This window comes from Phaethon lepturus, unplaced genomic scaffold (genome assembly GCF_000687285.1).
Source record: "Phaethon lepturus isolate BGI_N335 unplaced genomic scaffold, ASM68728v1 scaffold1488, whole genome shotgun sequence".
In the NCBI taxonomy this organism is placed as follows: domain Eukaryota; kingdom Metazoa; phylum Chordata; class Aves; order Phaethontiformes; family Phaethontidae; genus Phaethon; species Phaethon lepturus.
This window is the reverse complement of record NW_010555290.1, coordinates 16,545-40,956: the sequence shown is the minus strand read 5'-3', so window position 1 is coordinate 40,956 and position 24,412 is coordinate 16,545. Positions and strand designations below refer to the sequence as shown.

Sequence of the window (24,412 nt, the reverse complement as noted above, 5' to 3'; positions counted from 1 at the left end):
TAAAAGTTTAGTGGAGCATACACAGGAGATTCTACTGTCGGGAACGTTATCAAATAAAGTGAAAATAAGCATGATAAGCGTTGCCAGTTAGTGCTGAGTTCAGTCTAGTGACACTGTGGCTAGTTTGACTTCCATGGAAAGGTGTTTGCCTGCATTTCATTCTTTATCAAAACATGTTAAAGGGTGAGAACCTTTCTGCAATCATATCACTAAGAAGTGTAAAATTTCTGCTTTCTGCCACAAAAATGCTTTTGCTTCATTTGTATCCATTCTAGCGGCTATTCCAGCCACAAGATCTACAGCTGATTGCAGACTGTCTTGGCGGAGTTGAGGGAGTCTTGTTTCAGTCACAATGGTGATGTCTTGCTCCAAGAGCTAGTTCCATTGGGGTTAGGAGTATGTGGTCCAGGAAGGGTGAGAGCAGGTTACAGTGTGACTTTGCTGCAGTGTAAGCCAACCCAAGTCTCAGCTGCTGTGTTCCTGCCCCTGAGCTACTGGTGATAATCATGGGACCATATGGCAAGCCAGTTCAGAGAGCTGGTTTGGTCAGAAAAGATCACTTTCCAGGTTAATCTTTATCATTGCCAGCTTCCTGAAATAAGTCACAATTGCCTTTGCATGAGTGGTAGTGCCGGGAGCAGGCAGAAGACGGGAAGAGCTTGGAATGAGCAGAGAAAGCAGAACTGCAGCCTTCTAGCATTAAAACTTCATCCTCAGTATTTCTGCTGAATTCCCTGGAAAATTCAGATAAGGATTTTTACTAGATCAAAAGGAGTCTTCTAGCTTTAGGCACTGGGTTTTGGTTTTTGGTTTGGGTGGGGTTTTTTTTCAATGAAACGAAATAGGAAATGCAAGCGTTTATATATACTGTTTCTGTGGAGGTAACAAGCAATAAATAACTCTTCTGCACTTAATATTGAAAGGAAATCTTGCTTTTTATTTGCAAAAATCTCTGAAAAGGCCACACAGCCCCAAGCAATACAGAATTTGCATGTAGTTTATACATGGGAGAGTTTTGTTAGAAGAATCAAGATGGAAGCCAATAAAGAGAATGTAGTTATTATTTATTCCCAAACTAAATCCCTTTTCATCCTTAACCTATTTAAACATCTGTTTGTCGCTCTTATTAGTAAAAAAAGCAGTATCTGTTCCAATATTCTGCAGGGAAGAACTGCCATGGATAGGCATCGCCACTAAAATTTGATCTTAGATGGATTTTTATCTTCTACTATTATTTTTGCTGTAGTTGTGCTATGGATACCAAATAAGTCAAAGGAAATTAATAGCATTCCAGCTATTGGGTTGCAGTTTAAGGTTATTTAGCCTTTTGTATCTTTTTCAGTGCTAAAAATCTGGGAGACCAGATCCTTCTTTTCCTTCTGATATGAGGGATCATTTGAACTTTAGGAAATGTGCAAGAACAAGAGTATTCAATGTAGTAGGATTGCCATTCAAAGGGCAATTGCCAAATCAGAGCAAGTGTATAAGGAATGGATCCCTACTTAGGAAATACACAGCCTGGTAATGCTGCTGCCTCACAGTTGAGAACATTTTTCCCCTTTCTTTTCTGTGCTAGTTAGATGCAGATGCTTCATAACTGGTTGCTGCTGTTTGCTATGGAATGGTAAAGGGAAGCAGAATTAAATGCTGCCAGTTAAATTAGCTTGTTTATAGTAATTTTTAAAGGCCTGGATAAATTTTTGTTTCTAAATAACTGGTTGTGTGATATATAACATGCAAAAGATTATTCCATAAAAATGCTGTTTATATCGGATTGTATCTCACATGCTGTAATATCCATGGTATGTTGCTCGTTTCACCAAAGAGCAAGGATTGAAAACCATCTTTAAAGAGAAGGTTTCCAAGCAATCAAATGCAGTCAATAATAACTAACTAGAAATATCTGTTCCATAATACCTGTTCCAGGGTGACACTTGTTTTCTCAAAACCAATAACCTCTCTTACAGGGAAGGTGTCTACTTTTCCTTTCTCTGGCTATGTTGAGAAGTGTTGCAAAAGCCTGTTCTGTAGGGAGAAAGAGGTGCACTGTCTGCAGGTCTTCCCGTCCTCCGGTACAGCAGGGGTCCACTTGCCCACCTGCTTACCATAGAGGTACAGGAACGTTCATTGCCTGCTTTTGGTGTGATTGTGTGGTGTCATCATCCTTCCCCTGGGCTAGGTGAAAGTTGCTGACCTACCAGTCACTGCAATGTTGTGCAGGTCTGCTACAGTTTACTGACAAAAACCAGAAAGTGAAATCCAGGCTTCAAATGACTTGTGTTTGTTTCGAGAAATAAGATTTATTAGCTAAAGCAAATTGCACAAAGGAAGGTAACGGCATACAAATCATGTGAAGACATACACGTGTCTTTCCATTCATAATTTATTATCTAAGTACAAGGTGATGTGCAGCTCTCCTTCCCAGAGGTGACTCATGGATCATCTTGTGAGGATATTTCTTTCTAATCTTAATGCTGTTGTGTCCTATGTGCTATAAATAAGCTGTGTTTGTTTTTACATATGAATTGCTTCCTGATGGACCTTGACTTTGCTTTTCTGTAAAATTTATTCTTTCTTCATGGATATTTGCTGCAGATGCAAAAGGTGATATTTAACTCCATACGTTCTTTTAAAAAATGTTTAATTGAATTGGCTTTATATAATCTTCAAGATTTTCCCTTTCCTAATCAGTGTCCCTTTCATAATTAGGTTGACATTCTTGTGAATGATAAATCACTTGTCCATATAAGTAAGCAAGGTCAAGATCTTTCATTCCTCTCTTGGCTAGAAATTATTCTTTTGTCTGTTCCTTTAAGAGCTGTGGCTGGTAGTACAGTTTTGTTTGTTTTTTGTTAATTTTCAGGTGCTTTCTAATTCACCAGACTGTGTAAATAGTAGAAATGGCTAGAAAGATTCCAGGATGCTCCCTTATAAAACGCCAGGGACAAAGGAAGAAGAAATGACCCTCTTGGCTTTTCTTCCCCCACCCTGCCCTGTGAATTACGAGCCTGTGCTGAGCTCAAGATCCTGTGTCTCTTGCTCACTTATGGGCTGCTGCCACATCCATGGTAGGCTGGAAGTAACAGTAGAAGGCAGACAGCCATGGGTACTTATCTGTCACTGTCAACCCTTGCAGGACCAGTCTCGGGCAGATACCCAGTACAGGCTTCACCGACTGGAAGTTCAAAAAGGAACTTCCAGTAAAGCAGTAAGATTTCAGTAAGGCAGAAAGATTTCTAATTACGTTTTGCTGTGCCTTCTCATCCAAGATGGCCTGGGATTACTAATGTCCTGGAACGGCTGTGCACATGTAGTCTACTAGTTGTGTGATCCTTATGCTTTTGTGTTTATTACCGTGTCTTTGCCAGGGTGTTTGAGAGCAGCATTTGTATCTTTGTCAAGTGTCATCATCTCTGCCATCTAAGATAAAATATTTTGCTGGTTTAAATTCCTCTCAGTTTGGGACTTGGGAGAAGGGAAGAGGAGTGAATCTGATACCAGTCAGACCTCCAGCTTTCCCGTCTCTCACTTCAGTTAGTGGAGCTGCAATGATTCCTACCATCTGGCTGGGTATGTACTTAGCAGCTGCAAAGTGACCACATTGCAAAGGTATGTTCTGTGCATCAGTGCATTTAAGTATACAGAGTTTTCTTGAGTGGGAATTGCCTAATGAACTACTCTCCCATCAAAATGGTTCTGCTGATTTGGTACATATATTAGGCACATTCTTTTCCTTTTAACTAAGTTGGAATTTATGTGCCCTATATGAAGACTGAAATTACGACTTCTGCTCTTACATAAGGCCACTTTGTCACTCTACATTTTGCTCTCGTCTAAGCAGATTTATCCCTTAATTTCTGATTTGTATTTTAAGTTACTGGCTATACCATGCAGTGAATTAAGCAGCACTGTTTTTCTCCTTCAGTTTAGTGAAAGCCATTATCTCAGTAAGTGGTTAGCCACTTGGTTAGTTTAAAAATACTAATTTAATGCGGAGGATGTGGTCTCTAGTGCAAAATAATAGCTGCCTGGGGCTCACTTGGACACTGCTTTGCACATTAACAGTTCTTTGGATTTCCACAACTACATTTCCCATACTGAATTTCTTGTGTGACACCTTAACATGTAGCATGTCATAAACCGTACAGATGCCAAATTTTAGCTAACAGTCTATTCTTACAAATTGTAGCCTTTTTTGAAGTTAAAAGAATGAGCGTGTGTGTACGCTTGCTGTTGTCAGTGATTGTCATCTGGGTACCTTGGCCCTTGGGTGTTATGAGGTCTGCTTTACAGTTATTAGACTGCTTCTGCTTGAGCTGAACTTAAAAAAAAAAAAAAATATTTTTTTTTTGAGGTAACTGTTGGTGAAAGTGTATGTAAGGAGAAGTAGCAAAGGTAAATGCAGTACTTGTCATCACATACTTAGGAAACAGTAAGAGGTTGTATGAAAACAATTGCCAAAACATCTTGTGGCATAAGCAGACCTGAGGACACTTGGACTGACTGGCCTAGGTCTGCTGCGGGCATCAGTGCTTCCTGGTGCCGTTTCCTCACCTACGGCCCTCCTGGCACCTTCCTTCACATGCCGGCTCCCGCGTCCCCGCCGGCTCCCGCGTCCCCGCCAGCCCTGTGCTCTGGCTGGCTTCTCCCGCACAGAAAAGCGGGTAAGCGTGGAAGCTGGAGAAATTCCAGCTCTCCAGCTTCATCAGCTTTTTATTTTCAGAGTGGAGTGCTTATTACCAAATGGCTTAACCCAGCAGGACTAAATGTGTTGCTTGCTTTTCTGGGGTTAGTTTTCTGGAGAGAAACGGCGGGGCTGTGGATGCTGGTCAATCTTTGTGGAGCACTTGCTGTGGTGTGGTGGCTGGCTGATGCATCAAGAACCCCGTTACTTTGTTTTGTAATGAACATAGCCTAAAATTGTTGTAAAACAAGAAAAGTATTTTTACTGCTTTCCTCTGTTTAAGATTTTTACATTCATCCGTCTGTAATATGGTTAAATAACACGCAAGTAATTGAGCATTAAAATATTATGTTAAATCACTTATTTCACCCATATCTCATCTAATTAGTAGAGAAAAACCGAGTAAAGTTGTCCAATACTATTTTTAATAGTTTGGCAATGAGAATCATCAGTGTAGAATTAAGAGAGCAGTACAATGGGGTGGAGAGAAGAAAGACAAGGACTTAAAAGGAGCTGGATATTAGTTGTTTGTTTCTGCCTTTCTTTATGTTTTGCTTTGAAGAATTCATTTTCCACTGAAAAATGGAAAAAAAAAATCTAAAAAGTTGCAGTGCATTTCTATTTATTTTTAATTACAGGAGATATATGTTTTTAAAAAAAAATCAGTATTGGTCATGTTTAAGCTGTAGGTAAATCATCCTGACCAGAAACATTGACACTCTGACTGTTATTCAGCTAATTGAAAGAACACTGAAAGAAATGCACTGTAGGTAAGGCTAGTGAAATTGGAATGGATTATCAACATGTGAAACATGTGTTTTCCTTTTCTTTTTGTCTGATACTTATCTGCAGACCATTAGTTTATGAACTAATTGCATAAAGCTGGTTATCTGCTAGTTTTAGGTCCGAACTTGCCCTAGCAGCTTTTTAAAGTGTTTGTAAAGAGTTTTTATGTAATATCACAACTGATTACCAAGATAGGAAAAGGATTTCTATCTAGTTTGATATTATCTCAAGTAGGCAATCAATTTTGCATGGCTTCTGTTTTTCTACAGTTTGCTTAGAAAAGATTTAAGTGCAGTTTCTGGTATACTTAGACATCGTATTTTCATTTTAGAGTTATTTTTGTGAGTTTATATGCCATGAGGGAATACAGGAAACATACTGGAACCTTTTGGCATTCAGATGGCACACTGTATAAATATCTGCATTTCGTAGACAAAAATGGAAACTACCTATATACATACGGATTAGTTTGACACTCATGACAAGTTGTTAATTAAAAGGTGATATTATATAGAATCTTGTGCAAAATTAACATGATCAGTCAAATTCTTGGCGAGTCAGGCTATTCTTAGAAGAAAATAGAAGAAAACCTATGATTGAGACTAATTACCTTTTTTTATGCCCAGATATTTTAACAGGTAATTTAATAATGAGATAGGTACAAATGGTTGTGCTACAGTGGGCTGCACCAAATGGATATCAACTAAAGAAGCAGTTGTGCTTACTTCAGAGCTGACCTCTTTTTGAGGAATCTGAAAAAATTTATGGTAATAAGATTGCCTGAGTTTTTTTCTGGATTTCCTGTTTATTCTATTGACAATCAGTCAAAGATTGATGTAATTTACTTGTGAACAAAGATGCTTCTGCCATCTTACATATTCTTCATACTTTTCTGATTCAGATCCTCTGCCATTCTTCCAAAGGTGTTATCAAAATTGTTCCATTGTAAGTAATTTTGGGTTTTTAGAGGATTTTGTCATAAGTTACTGAGAAAAGTAGCATCTTTTTACATGTTGCTATCATTCTGCTAGGGACAGAGTAAAAAATATTATGCAAATTAGATTAAATCTAAGCTCTGTATATTAGTTTCTGCAGATATGAACAACTTTGGCTTTTAAAGTATGCCTGGTTATGTAGAAAATTCATTATTCTAATTTTTTCATATGAAATGAAAAGTAGGCCTATGAAGCTTCCACCTCTAGAATGTATGTGCAAGGTGATTAAAAAAAGCGAAGGTTGGCTATTCTATAGGGAAGAAGGCTTTTCCATATATTGTTTGGTTTTTCTGCCAGTGCTGATAGTACATTATGTATCTGCAGCCTTCTGTGCTTGGCGTTGGGAACGAGAAGCTGTAAGCCTTCCTCAGCTGTTTGCTTGCTCACTGGAAATGGAGCAAAACTTCTTTAAATAGAGTTCAATAACCTCCTTTTAACATATGTGTCTTCCTCCATACTCTAAATCATATGCAGCTAGGCTGTCAACACTAATTGGCCACAGTTAAGAATGAGTTGTCTGAGCCATGTTAAACAATTTGCAAGCTGATACCTAACATAATTCTGAGCAGCTGCATATAGAGCCTGATTGAGCCTCATCACAAGTCTAACATGTTTTTACATTTAAATTTGAGCTGTTTATTCTCCATGAATGATATTTAAAAGTGTCTACTCAAGTTCTGATCTAAGTCTGAACTGTTTCTTCATAACTATTATTTTTGTTTTATCAAGATGCCCTGATACTTGTATTTCAACACAAGAATAAATATAGCTATGCAATAGAGCATAATATAGATTAAGTGCCATGGAGAATCTTTACAAACACTTGAATAATGCTAGTCTGCTACAATTATTTACATATTTAATTTGTGTTTGGAATTCTGGGGTTATAAAAATGCAAGTCCATTTTGGTGACAAAAGGCCAGGTTATTTATAAATGCAGCATTGAATGACAGTTTGTACCATTACCCTTTAATCAGCTGTTCTTGATCAGTTACCATAAGGTGACTTAGTTTTAAATTGAAATTATGCGTAATTGCAATTACTTCTAAGACATCTTTGAGATAAAATATCTTTCTTTTGCTTTGGTAGTCTTTTTTCTTGTCAGGAACCAGCTTCAGAGAGCAGTGAATATAGCCACTCAGCTCTGCCTCTGTGTGATAGTCCTGCAGCTGCAAGTGTTCTAGCTCCTGTGTCAGCATCACCAAGAATATTTCCATTCCATGTACAACTTTAACAGAGATAATGAAAAGCTGCAGAACTGGAGCCCCCTTCTGATGTAAAAAAATTCCCTGCTGCAATGCAGTCATGAAATGAATAATTACCTGAATGGCCATGCTACTATAACTTTTTCATGTCTGCAGTACTGGTATTAATTTTAGATTTTTGAGAGAATGTTGTTGTTACTCTGTATTGTTACAGTTTTTGTATATGAGCTTGCACTTTCTTTTTGCCAGGAGTCACAGTCAGCTGTAGACAGTATTCTGTCACTCCTGATAGTAAATATGATGATACCACTTTCTCCGAGATGAACACAGGCAGCTGCCTATCTCAGATATTTTAGCACTCCAACATCAAACTTGCTTCATCGCAGAGGTATTGAGGACTGGATATAGCTGGCATACCAGGACACAGAGATCATACTAGAACCTGCATAGTATTCATCACCTTAATATTGGGCTTGTTCTAGGAACTGACCACTCTTCAGCTGCTGGGCTTATCTTTCACTGTGTTTTGGATTTTTTTTTCTTTTCTTTTTTTTTCCCTTAACTTATTCCATGCCTAATTTTGTCCATTGCATGGTCTAGCTATGCAGGACAGTAGCACATACACAGTGCTCGTATTTCTTCACAACTTCACTTAAAAGCTACATGCTCGATTGTATGGAGTCTTTTTGCAGTCCCATTTCCCAGTTCAGCAAAAACTATTTCAAAGCTGAGCTGTCTTCACTGTCATCTTTAAGTTTATAGTAAAGACCATTCAGAAAGAGTTTTTCCCAATGCTCATTATTTGAGGTGGCTTTGTTAGCTTGAGCACATTGATGAATGTCTCTAGGCTCTTGTGATAACGAGACCAAGCTAATCAGGCTTACTGAAGAAGGTAGTTCATTGACAACAAAGCAATGCTTCAAGAAGCCATCTGATGTCTGGCAATGCTAATGCTAAACTTAGGTTAAAATTAGTAAGCCGTGGCAGATCCAAGCTGGCTCTGCTTATAGCTGCTTTGGATCAGGGTGGGTTTACTAGCTTGTTCATAGTATGTGTGAATAAATCTATACTGAACACAGCATATCTGTGTTTATATAGCAGCGTTTTTGAGCTAGTAAGCCCTACTGTATCCCAATTGCTTTACACAGCAGTAGTTTAAGTTCCTTTGCAGCTGTGATACCTGCAGAAAACCTGTACATGCAGATAAATGAAAGCAGATTTTTGCCTGTCTTTTGTTCTCACCTTAGTATTTTCAATTTTACTTAGTAGACTATGACTTCTGAACAGCTTTTATATGATGCTGAACAAGAAGCTCAGGAGTTCAACATGAAATTCATTTTTTTCTGAAATGGAAAAAAACTTACTTTTCTCTGAAATATCTATTTAGTGATAAATATTTATTCAGTCTCTCAAAGTAAAAGATACCCTTTCAGTTAACCTTGGGATGGCAAAACGTAACACTGTGCTAATAGAGTTGTTAAAATATCTGGTAACGAGTATTCATTGTGAGAAAGCTTTGAAACAGCTGAGATGCAAAAAATACTTGGGGTTTTTTGTCTGCATGTTGTGTACACCTGAAACTTTGTTTGTGTTTGTATATATCTTTTTAGGGTGAGGATTATTTGGGTTCTCCTATCTGTATCTTTTGGAGTGAAGTCCATAGCTGTGACTGTTACTCTACAAAGACAATGTTTTCTGATCATGATAATGTTCAATAACATACTGCATTTTTGGTTGCAGCATTTCAGGAGTTTGGTGTTTGTCTCTGAGCTGAAGCACATTGGAGCCTTAAATGTTATCTAAATAATCTGTAATTCAGGTTGAAGTGACTGGAAATTAGTTCAATTCAAGCTTCCTCCCAGTCTTGGATATCTTACTTTAATGGAATAACCAAATGGGATAAGCCCTGAATGGTTCTCAGAGGTTTTCAAGGATAATATGCTAAGTGTACTTGCAGGTTGGCTACAGCATTAACTAGTGTCTTTGGGGATGACTTGAAAGAGAATATGTAGGTAAGTATCCTGCTACATTTTTCCTAAAAGTTGCAATTTTTTGTTCAGAAGTGCAGGCTGCAAACACCTTTATGACTTTTCATATGGAAAAAAAAATATTATTTTAAAGCTCTTCCACCAACCAGTTCAGTAGATGTTCCCATATAAGAGAGTGAGTATATAGACAGAACTATCCCATTCTCTTTCTAAAACCAATTGGACAGACAGCAAGCTAGATTGATGGAGGAAACCTGCCTACATGTGTTCAGAGCTGCCTCTGTGTGAAGAAACATGTACCAACTGGGCCAGAGTGGGAGTAAATTTTAGCAGTAGATTACACTTCATCCTAGTTTTTGTTATCCAGGAATCCCGTTGCATTTTAGGTTAGGGTAATCAATATGCTATCCTCTACAAAATGCTCGTGAAGGTAAACACTGTAATAGGTATGTTCAGTGTCTATGGGTTTTTTCATTTTTGTTTTGTGTTTTCAAGTGGAACTTCATGAGAGCAGGTGCTGTCAAGAGGGCACTTTAACATATTTTGATGATTAAAAAATTGTTGCAAAATGAAGCTTATGTCCAAAGAAAACTTAACTCTAAATGAATGATTGGAAGCAGTACAAGTAGACTAATTTTTTTTTTTATACTAAGTGATTTGTACCCAAACTTCTTTTATTATAACATAAATAATATACAACCAGATTAGGAGCTCAGAAATCGTACAGTCCCTTGATACTAACGTACTGATACTGTGCTGCCCTCAGCACTTCATTAGCATCTTGCTACAGATGTCTCCCCTTGGCAGTGAAATGTGTCAGAAAAAAATCACTCAGAGCCTAGGGACTGTGCCCTCTCAGATTGCCATGTGTCATTTTTAATAGTATGTTAAGATTTCTAACTTAATGTGACAGTGGTATTTTCTGATAGTATTTAAACACCTTTTGCAAGCATTCGTCATTAGCAGATTAGATAAATGTATGGTAACAAAAAAAAAATCTTGATCACTAGACTGTTTATGCATGTCTTTTGCTAGATTTCTAGGAATAAAAAGAAAGTCATGACTACTTCTGGCAAAACCGTGCCTCAGTTCGTAGCCAGACTGACAGTTCTTAGAGACTTGCAAAATTGTAAAACAAAGCTGCTTCTTGCTGCATATCAGCAAAATATACTTTCTTTAAAGGAGAAAGGATGGCTTTGAGAACAAAAAGTATCATGATACTGTCCTGTTTTAAAACAAGGTTGAGCAGTACTGCTGTAAACTTAATGACTTTTTAACCTATTTTCTATAAAGGTTTACAGGGTGGGAGCTATACTGATACATGTGTGCAGCAGGCTGAAATCCCTGAAGTGTCCACCTGTGTTACCATTTTTTGTATATGTATATTTAACAGATATGGATACTTCCAGTCTTTACGAGGCTTTTTTTTTTTACTAGGAAAAAACTGCATTGATGTTAGTCTTTGTTCATTTTGCACACCTGGAATATAATTTCTATTGGTTAAAGATCACTGAGGGGCCATTTGTATAACAATTTTCTCCTTGCTCCTTTCCCTTCGCTCTATGGGTTTGTGTACATTAGTATTCTACTTGTATAGCATCAATAGACTCTCTAGGTTTTCCAGTCTCTGGATATTTAGATAGTACTTATCTCTACAAAAAGAGTGTGACAAAATTTGAGTACAACAGACTGTTACCTGTGGATTCACTCACTAGCTCATTCCTTTAAGATGAAGGTTTGCCTAAGGTGAAATCAGGACATTTAGTGAAGCGTGGCACTTAAGCTTGAGCATGCAGCTTGGGTTTCCGTTCTGTTGCAGGATTTTGGTTTTGGGTTTTGTTTTTTAAGGTTTACAGGTATGGAAAAACTTGAAAGATTGCTCAGTGACACAGATTTTACTATCCATAAGAGAATCTGCCAGTAGCATCAGTAAATCGCAATAGTAGCGGGTGTTTTGGTTCATCAGTTTCTGAAATTCTATATTGGCCATGAAAGAGCATATGATAAGGCTTATGATTTTTCCAAGTCATCAGTTTGTTTCCTGTTGCAGACTTCCACTCTTCAGGTTGTGGCTATACATTTAGTAGAGACGCTTATCGGAAGTCTGTTCCCAGTGGTTTGTTCCTGCTATCATGTACTGTTACGGCATGGGTGTTTGTGCAGACATAACGTGAAGTGGGACAGGGAACTGATGTAGCTAAGCAACAACCCAGCTTAAGAAGGTAGTTGAAGGTAGTTAAGCTGTTACCATCACTGAGATGTTGCTTATTGAGCAGTGAGATATTTTTATTGCACGTAGTCCAGTCTAGCAACAGGATGCTGAAAGTGGCAGTCTTCCTTCCTTCTTGCTTCTGCTCGTCTTGCAAGACCAGGAAACCCTGCAGTTAAACCTACTACCTATTTGTTGAAGGTGTACTCGCTTGTGTTTCTGCCTGATGCTTGGTAGTGTTATGCAGGGGAGAGAAGAAGAAACTTTGGATAGATCTAACTAAATTCCTCTTCCCTTTGGTGCTCGGTTTTTATCATGTAATTTCAATGTTCTTATTCTAGCCCTCTGAGAAAAAGCAAATTAGAAGTTTTGAATTTGTGAAAATAAAGCCAAACTCCAGCACGCTACTTTCCTCTAATTTTTTTTTAATTCATAGTCTTGATATTTTTATTTCAATTGTCATTAAAGTATCAGCTCTTCAGAGGTCAGAAATTAATGTTTTAGTAAGATTAATGGTCGATTGTCTGTCCTAAAAGAAAAAGCCGTGTGGTATTAAAACAAACTCCTGCTTAGAGCCCCTCCCCGCCCCCCACAAGGGCCAAAGTAATGTTTTTCATTAAAAAATACGCATCGTTACAAACACATGGCAACTCATTTAAAGATGGTGGCAAGAGTTCAGTAGCTGCCAACAACTGCACAATAATTTGGAGAAGGTGGAGGCAAACCCATCCCAAAGGTGCGCAGTGACAGGGCAACAGGTAACAGACAGAAATTGCAGCAGAGGTTACTTTGTATATATGGAAAAAACTTTTCATCTCGAGGGTGATCAAACTTTGGACCAGACATCCCAGAGTGGTCGTGGATCTCTACGTTTGGAGATACTCAAAACTCTCCAGGACAAAGCCCTGAGTAACCTGATACAATTGGACTAGCTTCAAGCAGGGACCAGATGACCTTCAGAGGTCCCTTCCAACCTAAATTATTCTGTGATTCTAGGTGTTTACAGACTAACAAACTCTTAACAGGTGGAGTAAGTGAAATAGAAAAGGCAAGTTTAATATTCTGCTTAATGGAAGTGCTGAAGACTCGAATGGTTTCCATTTCCTTCAAGCTTGCAAGTATTGAGCATGTATCTAGTCAAATCCTATGATTTTCAGTAGGGAAACCAATACTGAAGAATACGCATCTTGTGACCAAGTATATAAATGTATAGCCTTTTTTCCTGACCAGCTTTGGTTTCACAAACTGTTCCAGCAGAACTCATTTTAATTTAAATTTAGTGATCCAAGACATGAAAGTCAAGCTTAGAATGAATTATATGTGAAATAAATCTCATAAGTGCTTCTTTTCTAAGGCTTGGTAATATTCCTTAAACTGTTTACAGCAATTTTTTTCTAATCTTTCAAAGTAGGTATAATAGTACTGCCAGACTTGATATTCTAACCTGAAGCATGCCTTTATGAAGAAGAGAGTAATACGAATTTTTCAGTATATGGAGATTTAAATAGAGGAAAAAATACTTTTTTTTTTTTTACATGATGAACAATACTAGATTTTGTTACATTTCTGATTTTACTGATTCACCACCTGCTCAGATGAGCCAGTGGTAATTGTGATAGAGAACAGTAAAATATGCATATGAAGTGCTTGAGACAAAGGGATATTGAAGCACATGCATAAATGCGTTACGTGACTCTAAATATCAAGTCAGAAATTTGAAAGGAAAAAATGCTCTAATGACAAAGAAAGAAAATAGATGAAACAGAACGTGAAAGGCAAGTTCTTCTGAGGTTACTCAGAAGAAATGGGACTGAGATATATGACACATTCTTCCTTTAAATTTCATGTACTGAGGGACGACTTAACCTACTTCAGATGGTTTAGCGTTCCAGTGACATCTTTGTAGAAGACAATGTTTTGTCTCAAAGTGACTTAACTTCATCCCAAATCTCTTAATACAGACTTTGTGTGTTGTAGGAAAGTTTAATTGTTCACATGCATTATGTCATAGCATCACCTTTTAAAGCATGTTAAAAAGCTTGCCAACTTTTTTGAAGACATGGGTGATAATGTCTTGCTCCTCAGATCACTTTTCCTAAACATTCAGGTGGCAAGAATATACCTAATAAGGTATTCAATTCATTGAGACAAAAAAAGTGAAATTATCGGCTTTCATATACAGAGGTAAAAATCAAGATCAAAGATAGGTTAAAAATTATTAGACTAGCTACCATATTTGGAAAAAAAATTCCTGATGTCAGACTAAGTGGATTCTTTTCTGTCCAGTAAGAAAAGGCCAATAGCTGCTTAGAGCTGTGGAAGTTAGAAGAAATTACTATTGTTAGCTCATTTCGGCCAAACTTAATAATGGACTCAGAAATATGGGGAAGAGGCTCCAAGAAGTGCAGAAATCCAGGCCCAAAATAGGGTGTTTTTCTTCTATTTAAGGTCTTGCAGCTGAGCTATGAAAGTGCTAGAGAGTGTATCAAAGTAGTCCAGTCAGTGAGGCGTCAACTGATTGCTCCTGGCACGCTTTCTGTGCTCACAGCGTAAGCTTGGAGAGGAGGAGAGGGTCTTCCTTGACTCTGCCTTGCCACATCTGAATTTGTTTAACGGTATTTAGCTGTTAATGACTGAACAAAGTAATACTAGGCAAACCATGAAAATGTGTTGCAAAGCGAAGCTATACTGTAGCAGAGTCGAACAACCTTACTCAACTGAAAGGCTGTTCGCTACTGCGGCGGTGGTGGTCCCCCAGGGTCAGCGGGGGGGATTGCTTCCCTGCAAAGAACCCCAGAGCTGACCTCTGCCTACTGCTGGCTTTTTGTCTTACCTAAAGCTGAAACTTTTCGTAAGTAACAGGCTGAAAACACATTCTTTCTTTGACGGGTAGCTGTAGATCATCCTCTTACTCACTGGCCTTTAACTCATGTTGTTGGAGCCTTTTGTGGAATTTCGGCATGGGTATTTTCAGCAGTCTAAATTGAAGAATCATTACACTTCGCAGCCAGGGAGCTCTTATTTCTGGTAGGGTATTGCTGTTTTAGAAGTGTTGCAATCTAGGCAGGCTCAGGCTATCCTTCCTCTCCATCCCAGTCATAAGCTAATGTGCAGAGTTGAAATGCTGTTCCTGTTTTTCAGTGGTTACCATCGAGCCTATCTTGCTGGATAGGTGGACAGCTGTATTCTGGTGATAGGTGTTGTGGTAATTTTGATCTTATTCTCAGACTTGCCATTTAAAAAAAAATAATTACAGTGTAGATTTACAGGCCTGTTACAATTTAACAAACTTTTGGCAGAGGATTTCTTTTGAAAACAGAATAAAGGAAAGGAAGATTAGAATGCCTTTTTAATCGGATAAAACCATAGCTTCCAGGCCTCAGCAATGTCGCTGGTGAAGTCATATTATCTCCCTTGAGACATTTTCTCATTAGAGACTTTGAATAAAAAAAAGTCATTGTGAATTTTACAATTACTTACTTTTAGTCCATGCAAATTTATTTTATATTTCAGAAATTGGTAGATTGGAAAGAGAAAAAAAGCCCATTGCTACATTATGAATCATTACTGATTTAATTGAGGAAGGCAATTTTCATGTTGCTAATAATTAATGTTTTAGAGGGACTGCCTAGAATCCTTAAGTCAGCACTGGACGCACCCTAATTACCAAGGAAAGACTTGACCTCATACTTCTTTCAGCAGTTTCAAGTATTTGTCCTAAAGATCTCAAGAATGTTTATGAAGTTTCTACTGAAATGTAGTCATTGCTTTCCAGATGGGAAATTAAAAGATATTCAAAACTTCTACATGGGATCCTTTGAAGGATTAACAGGCTCACTCAATCATAAGCAAGGATACAGGATTGTTATTAGTGTTGCATTTTCATAATAATATCAGTAGGTAGTCTCTAAGTGGCACTTTATTTCATTACTAGTCTAAGGATTAACTGCAGTAGGAAAAACTAAATGTAGTGAACTGTATAGGTGTAGTCACAGTTACCTTACCTTTTCATTCGCAAAAGTTAAGTGGTCAGATTAATACAGGTGACCTGTTTGGTTCATTTGGTTTTCTTCCTGCAGTGTCTGCCTTTTAGGAGCACACTATGTTGCCCAGGGCTGCAATTAAACTGTGTGCAGGCTTTATAGCCAAAGCTGTACAGCAATGTTGTAAACTACAGCTTTTGGGACTGCCATTGCCACTGTTTGTTCCCCAGCAGGGTCCCGGTACAGCCTCCAGGAATTGTCAGTGGGAGCTCCTGTAAGTAACTTCGATGTGGTATTTTTAAATTGCTTTTTTTTTTCAAATTTGAGCATAGCAGCTGCTCTCAACGTAGAGCCATGGCTTAAAGCTTTTTTTTGTTCACATAATTGCTTTTCATCCTAAAACTGGTAGGTCTCTACCAGAGGCTGTTAATGTTTCTATGTGCAATTTGATAACAGTAGCTGAGCAGAATTCCAGACCACGAGTTGCCAGGAAGCACGTGTTACAGGTTTGGTTTTGCTCTCATTGCAAAGGCTTGACTTCTAAAACAACTAAAAAATCTGTTCATTGCCTAAACTAAAAAAAAAAAGCCATCCATGGATAATGCCCTGTCACGGAGGAAAAAGGCAATCACTTCCCACTCAAAAATATACCATAAAGTATTTAGAAAAGCAAGGTGTATTTAAATAACACATTTTGAGAATGAAGATCTCTTATTCTGGGAATTGTGCTGCTGAGGAACAAAGCGGTGATGTCTTTGATTATTTCATTAATACTGTTGTATTATAAAAACACAGTAAAATGTTCTCATGATTCCTCAACAGCTAATGAAGAAACTCTTGATTTTTTTGTTTTTTGGGGGGCAGGGGACGTTTTTGCTGAAAGGTAGAGAGAAACAAGCAAAAAACTGTGTTTATGAATATAAGAACAAAGAACAAGAATTATTAAATACAGTAGATGGTAAAAATTACGAAGAAGAATAAGTTCACTTATTTTGAAACTCGTTGGATACTCCAAAACCTTGTAGTAAAGCCATTAAAAACAGATTCTACTTTGAATTTTTTCACAGTGTGAATAACTGTGGTTTTGTAATCGTTAAGATAAATTCACTTGACTTCAGGTATTTTTCTCTTTCTATAAAAGGTTTGTTTGCTTTTGGAATTTCAGTAGAACTCTGTCTTTACAACTACGTTTTCTTTACACTTAGGTGTTGATATTGCTGCTTTTTTGCTATTTGACTTCACTAGAAATTAAGAAGATTTTGTAGGTGTATTGCTGAACTCAGTCCCTTTTATCAGGGATACAATGTAACACAAATCAGTTGCCTTTTAAAATACATGTGAAAACTAGATTGATGCTGTATTTGGTGGAAGACAACTCAACATTCAAATAGGCAGCCATTGTAGAAACTTTAGTCTGACATATAAAGTTGCTTGACTAATGCCTGATCTTGCTGAACTTTTACATATGGGTGAAAGCTGTGTTATGCTGTTCAGCATAGAACCAAGCAGGATTTGAAACTAAAAATGGCTGCCTGTAAAAGTTAAATGACCCTGTGCTTGACTTTCTTCCTTGTGCTCATGAAGGTGCTTTATCAGTCCCGTCATGTCCTCTCACTCTTCTTTGCAAAAATGCACCTTTTTGTGTGTGTGTGTCAAGGGGTTAAACTTTCCAAGTCAGTTGTACAAATCTCATTCCTCCTCCCCTGCTCTTCATAAACCTTTCTTTGCTTTGCCAAATGCCTAGTGTATGCTTTGAGGAGCTTGAGGAAAGAGAGGACAAGCATTTGTGAACGTGCTGTAATAATCTGTCGGGCAATTTTATACCATGTCAGTGTCAGCATCTAGGCAGCCTTGCTTGAACCTTTTGAAGAACATAACTTCTTTTAAAAAGGAAGGTAAGGATGAGAACTCTTGACTGTGATACTTTGCCAGTGAAATACTTGCAATGAACCACATTGCTGTGGGACAGTGTATGGCTTGTTTGCGTGGTCGGAAGCTTTGCTTCCAAATTGCATGTACCTTTTTTCTGGCATCGACTCTTCCAGGGCTGCAAGCGCTGTGGTAGAACACTGTTCAGTGACCTCTTATAAATTGGGTTATGGCAAGATAACTGCACCATCTTTAGAGTTATCGGTACTGTATTAATTCCTGCTAACCCCTTAATAATGTGGAGTTAGTAAACTTTTCACAATATTATTTCCATTTATTTTGCCACTGACGGAACAGTTTTGTTTGAAAAACTGTTCCAATATGAACCTGGAAGGTTAGGAAGTTCAATGTCCAACTCCAGGAATATGGAGCCACCAGTCTCTCTGATTTGGTTTGCAATCTAATACCATTGTTGACTGTGAATTCCACAGGCTCAGAAGTGCTTTTTTTTTTAGTATGTGATTTTTAATGTCACTTCTCCCATCGACTCTTTCTTTGGCTTCTCGTTTTACTGCTGTGTTAAAGTTCCTGATATAGTCTGCCAATTTCTCTAACGTTTCATGTAATATATATGTAAAAACTCTGCTGGTCTACTAAAAAGCACTAGTTTGGGACAAAGCAGACGGGAAGGTTGGAAGTGGAGGCAGGGTAAAGATTATAGGATCAAATGGAGAATTAGGGGAGCTTATAAAAGCAAGCTCTCTGTCCTCTCCACAAAGAGCATGCCCCCCAGTTCTGCTGGGGAAACAATGAATTACGTGGAAGAGCATCTTTTGGCAGTATTGCTAAAGCGCTGCAGAGCAATTAGAATGTTAGCAGCATTTCGAAGGTGTCCATGTTTCAGGGACAGCTTTCTAATGCAGATGTGGCTTAAGATACTTTAATTCTATCCTCAGTTACTTCTAAAAAGCACTGTCTGTCATGTTCTCTGCCTCTATGCACATTCACTTGATAATTTGTAAAATACATGCAGTATATTTACAGCCTTGAGCACTTTATGTCCTGTAGTTTAGAAGTAACCTGTAAGACCAAAACACTAGCTTTTTACTTTTCTTTTTTAATAGCAAATAATAAATATTCACGTAAGTCATGCAAGTGTCTAGGAGATGAGTCCCAAAATATGTTTTGGTAAAAAGAGAAAATGTCAAGCAGAAACAGCCCCAAACTCTGAACTGTTTTGGTTCTTCGGAAGTTTTGAGCACACTGGGATTTCAGGATGTTAGCAATGTATTTAAGTATATTCAAAAAAGATGTGGTGTGCATTTAATGATTAATTTTTTCAAGACTGCCGGCCTATTACATTTCAAGTAATTGTACACATACAGTTTGAGATATGTATTAAAATAAATTGGTATTGATTGGTATTTACAGTGTAGGTATATCATCCTGACCAGAAACACTGAGAGTCGGACTTACTCAGCTAATTGGAAGAACACTAAAAGAAATGCAGTGCAGATAAAGCTAGTGAAGTTTGAATTGACATGTGAAACATCTATTTGCCTCCTTTAGTCTGGTATTTGTAGAGCATCAATTTACCCACTAATTGGGTAGAGTTGGTGATCTGCTATCTTTTATGTTTAATAACTACTAAGAGGGCATCATGGTCCATGGCCCCGAACATGGCAGTATTTTAAGGTACTCTTTGTAAAGAGTACGTGGAGGTGATACCATGTTTTATATGGGGATACCTGCAATTACTGGTGCACTTAGATATCTTACTTTCATTTTAGTGTTATTTTTATGAAATTGTATGCCATACAGGGAATATAAGGTACATATTGAAACCTTTTGGCACATTCAGATGGCAGATTGTATTAGTATCTGCAAGTTCTTCCTAAGATGCAATGTAGTCAACAGAATCTAAAATATGTGAATTGATTCAGAGCATTCTGCTGTTTTTATGATAGGTCATTTAAGTAGTTACATGTGTTATCCTGTTGCTAAGGTAGTTCGTTTCTCGGTTCTATTAAAACTTGAATTTTTAAGTACTTGCTAGTATAAAAACAAGGATTAAAGTTTATTCACAGATTCTTTTTTTTTAATGTAGTTTACAATACTGCATATGTAATTGCTCCTTCCAAAAAATGTAAGGCGTCATGATAGATCTCTATCAAATCCATAATGCTGTCCCAAAACATTGCCTGTAAATTACCTTTCTAACAAATTTAGGTTGCTCATGACAGGTTTTTTTTGTTGTTGGGGGTTTTTTTTTTAATTTTCTCAGAGTCTTGATTGATTTTGAATGTGTAAACTCAAATTCTAGAGTAAGACCATTTTCCAGCTGACCTGGTTTGTTAATACTACAGAAGTTTTTGTCTTTTTAACAAAGTTTAAGGTACTTTACAGCTCATAATCAGAGAATGAGAGACTGAAAATCTCATTGCTCTTTGGTCTCTATACTTTGTCTGCATGAGTGTATGCTGTGTTTCTCCTAAATGAGAAGTAAAATAACTTTGTCAGCTGAGGACTTCCTGACTCTTACAATCATGTGTTTAAAAGTATTGTCAGACTTCTCATTGTCTTGCCAAATGGAACATTTTGTCATCTTCAAGGGATGAATAATTTTTCTTTTTAAATGTTAATAATTCCTGTCGTGTTATATTTTAAAGTTATCTGCAATGGTAGTGTTTAAGCAGTAAACATCCCCTCACTGTATCTTATCAGTAAGATTTGCTATTAGCTGGCATTGTCTTCTAAAGTGCTATGTCTTCCATTTGTATTAATCACATAAAATCTAATGTTACAAGCAGAAATTGTAGTTGGTACGTCAGTATCTGCATTAGTCTGAACTAGACTGAAGAACAGAGGAAACTTTCAAGCTTTTTTATTTTTTTAAAGTTAGTGATGTGTTAAGTATTAATGTGCTTTTTTCACCTATTCATTTGTTCAAGTGAGAGGCTTAAATCTCACTGCCTCACTGAAAACATAGTTTTCAATTTCTTTTGAGAATTCTGGAAAATGAAGATGGTAATATTTATATTTTTCACCACAGTTTGCAATTTAGTCAATAGTTAGGCAGGAATCCATATTTTAGGTGCCTTTTTAGTTAATGTGGTTTCTAAGACCATCCCACATTAATTATTTTCATATGCAATGATTTTCAAACTTTGCCATATTTCTATGGCTTATACGTGCAGCTTCCACAGAAATGGGGCATATATGTGTACAACTAACTTAGTAATTCTAATACTAAATGGCATTCCAGACTTCAAAAAAATAATGTCATCCTTTTGCAGAATGAAAGAATAAAGACGTGGCAATAACTAGGCTGCTAGTCTGTCAAAACTGTTCACACAAAGTAGATTTTAAGACTATAGAAGTTCGGTTTGTGAGAGACATCTGTAACACTGAATGTCTGTCAACCTAACCTTGTCCTTGGAAAACCTTAACATATTTTGTAGTGAGAACGTAATTTTAAACATACAACTTTCTGCAAAAGCATTGCCTTTGGAATGAAGGAATGTAATTTTAAATGTAAGGCTTGCTGGAAAGGAGTCGTTACGGCTGTAGATCTGTCATGCCATTTGACTGTGAATTGCTGGCCATGTTGGCTGCAGTGAGTATCTTCTAACAAAGGTATGCAATCCTGGTCTTCCTGCCATCGCAGAAACTGTAATACTTAAACACTTGAAATTTTCTGTGTGTTCTCTACATGCCAAAAAATACCTACCCTGTGTAATTTCCGCACTTCTACTAGGTTCACTGCCGGCTTATCTCTAGCCACCTTTTCAGTTGCCCTGACCCTGGATTGCATTCCACGATTCCCATTTTCCACGCATATGACAACTTCTGGTCATGGGAAAAGCATTTTTGAACTCATGTAATTTGATTTGACACAGCAAGTCCTACAGTTTCTACATGAAACTGTCATCTATGTTTAGATGCACTAAGCTGTTATGTGGTTCCTTTTTTTTTTATTTTTTTTACAGCTTTCACAATGAAAGAGCTGGGCATTAGGCAGCAAAGTTTCAGGTAATAAAAATGTACCAAGACAAGGGCCAATGGAAATAAGAGCTTAAACTGTAGATCTAAGAAGCTTTCAGGTTACATTTCATTTTGAATAGAAGTCATTCCATTCAAGGATGATATAACCTGGATTTTTAAATAAAGTTTTAAAGCTTGAGTTGTAGTACTGTGAAACAATTACATATTTAAAGAAACTGGTTTTCACAAGCATACTTAGTAACAAAATGTCCTTGCTTTCCCTTATGCTGGCAAGTCTCCTCAAAATTATTATTTTAGGATGTTTAGAAGTATTTCTTACCTTTTTTTTTTTCATTGCCATTATTATTCCTTCTACGTCATTTCTTTTTTGCAATATAGACGGGCAGAAATCCTCAGTGGAAAGTAGGACAAGATAAGGAAGAAAAATTATTTGCTACTAGCCACAAACACGAATAGCTGAGTGAGGCTTGTAGAAAGGTAATAAATCCCCCAAATCCATCCATTTAGTAGAGAACTGAAGACAAATGCCACATGCTACATCTTTCTGAAATCAACGGGAGTGTGATGGGAGTCACCTATGTGCTTGGTGAAATTGCCGTATGGAGCACTTGAATCATCTTGGGTCATACATCTTTTCTTTCTCTGTTAGGACATCGGAAAAAGAAATGGAATAGGTCTTTGACTGTTACCAAACTTCTACATTTTCTGTTTCCTCTCCTTCCTTGCTTGCAAGCTCTTCCTTGAGTTCCCTTTCTCTGAAAAAGGTATTTCATTTACCTCTACTATATTTACAGTAGAGTGCTGGCCAGGTGTGTATCTTTTGCATTTAGTTTGATAAATAGAGGGCAGCTTTGACTTTCCTTCTATGCATATCAAGGTAAACAAAGAAATTAGAGGTGCATTTATGAATGACCATATATAAGTGACTTTCTTACAGCTTTCTTCTAGCTTTTGGAATTATCAGTGTAAAAACGGCGTTAAAATCTTTTGGTTCATGTTCATATATAGAGTTTTTCTTCTTGATAAAGCAGGTGTGGCATTAGTGAGAACAGAGAGTAGTAGTGAACCATATTTCAACTTAATGCTGTGAGATAACAGCTTTTAGGAAAAATTCTTAGATATCTGTAAATATACTTACACGTAGCTTCTTTCCATGTCCTCTGCCATTCAGAAAAATAGAGAGACTGTGGGATCTTCACCAATGTTTTCTCACGTTTTCATCTCTTCATGAAGGTTGAATGCTGACTCAAAGAGGATATAGCCTTTTGAAGCTCAGCAGGGTAGTGCATGAGTACGATTTGCTTTTAATGATGGTTTCAGCAGTTCCAGTCCTGTCAGAGCAAATTAGCGTGTTCTTAGAGTATGAAATCCCATGCTAACTTTTCAGGAGCAAAGGTCAAACAATTATTTAATGAAATGTGTAACCATTTTGATAGATTTGCCTTTATTAATTAACATAAGCAGACAATCTGACTAGAGTTGGGGTTCTGTACATTTTGTTCCATTCATACTGTATTATTTAGGAATACATTTCTTTATAGTTATATCTATCTTTAAGTTATATCTATCAAGGTATACCTGTAAATATAAGAATAGTTATTAGCTAGAGATTTTAATATGCCTTGCCCAAGTGATTCTATATGTTATAAGAGTATAAAATATATTTTATTACGTTGCAGTAGTATGAAACATCTATCCCTTTAATTTCTAAACAGATAGCACTTTTTTCATAATACAGTTTCTTGTTTACAGCTGTTCATGTTATGATAAAGTGTGAACACCTTCAAATGTGACTGTATCATGTATGTGAGTATGTAAATCTGAAGTTAAACATAGACTAAATATATTTAATTTGACTAGAATGTTACTAGAGCTGTTACAGAAACTGCGTTGAAGACATTGGGGTTTAATTTGAATTTTCAAGAACGTCAAGGAAACTTGAAGCATATTCTTAAAGATTATTTGAGAGCAATCCAGTAATTGTGGAAAACTGATATATAATAGTCTGTTAGAGGATACACTGACTCTCCACTCTTTGGCAGGTGGATGACATCTTAGGTGAAGGCAGTGATGAAAGTGATAGCGAAAAAAAAAAGCCAGAAGAGAAAGGTCAAAAACCTCAGATTAGTGCAACAGAGACTCTAGGAATGAAAACAAATCAGAGACCTGGATCATCATCATCGTCGTCGTCATCATCAAGTGAAAGAAGCTTAACAGGCAGTGTACCCAGGTATGAGTTTTTCAAATGTAAAAAGAAGCATTAATGATGTTTCATTGTGTCTGTGCACTATTCAGCATGCTTTTTGACAATGCAATCTTTATGTCATTGTTAACTTCTGTATGTAGGTACCTTTTTTTTGTAACTCTGAAATTGTCACACTTACCTCTGCAATGTTTTGGCATTGATTTTGATTGGGATAGCAAGGTTGCTGTGTGTCAGGGGTTTACTGGAGAAAGAGCTACATGGGAAGCTTGCACAGGCCTTTTAGTTTATCGTGGGTATTTCTAATCATTGAGTGTCTTCAGAAAAATGTCAGTCTAAAAGGTATGAGAATTTAATCTGCCTCAAGTGACTGGAAGAACAATTCCCTCCTAAATGAAGTTTGGAAGAGGAAAGGCAAGCCAGTGATGAATGTTTTCAGAATACCATTTGAAGAAGCAAGGCATGGTGGTGGCATGTCACTGTTA

The 24,412-nt window shown here is 37.2% G+C and overlaps 1 protein-coding gene across 1 annotated transcript in view; it reads left to right on the top strand.

Moving 5' to 3' along the window:
* The window catches only part of CTDP1 (CTD (carboxy-terminal domain, RNA polymerase II, polypeptide A) phosphatase, subunit 1), a gene marked incomplete at its 3' end in the record, with an annotated part of 58,883 nt that extends 34,929 nt beyond the window's left edge, over window positions 1–23,954 (top strand). Inside the window, exon 11 of the mRNA XM_010292094.1 lies at window positions 23,767–23,954. Within this exon, the coding sequence (XP_010290396.1) occupies window positions 23,767–23,954 (188 nt within the window). The remainder of the gene's footprint in view (window positions 1–23,766) is intronic.
* Between the last annotated feature and the right edge of the window lie 458 nt (window positions 23,955–24,412).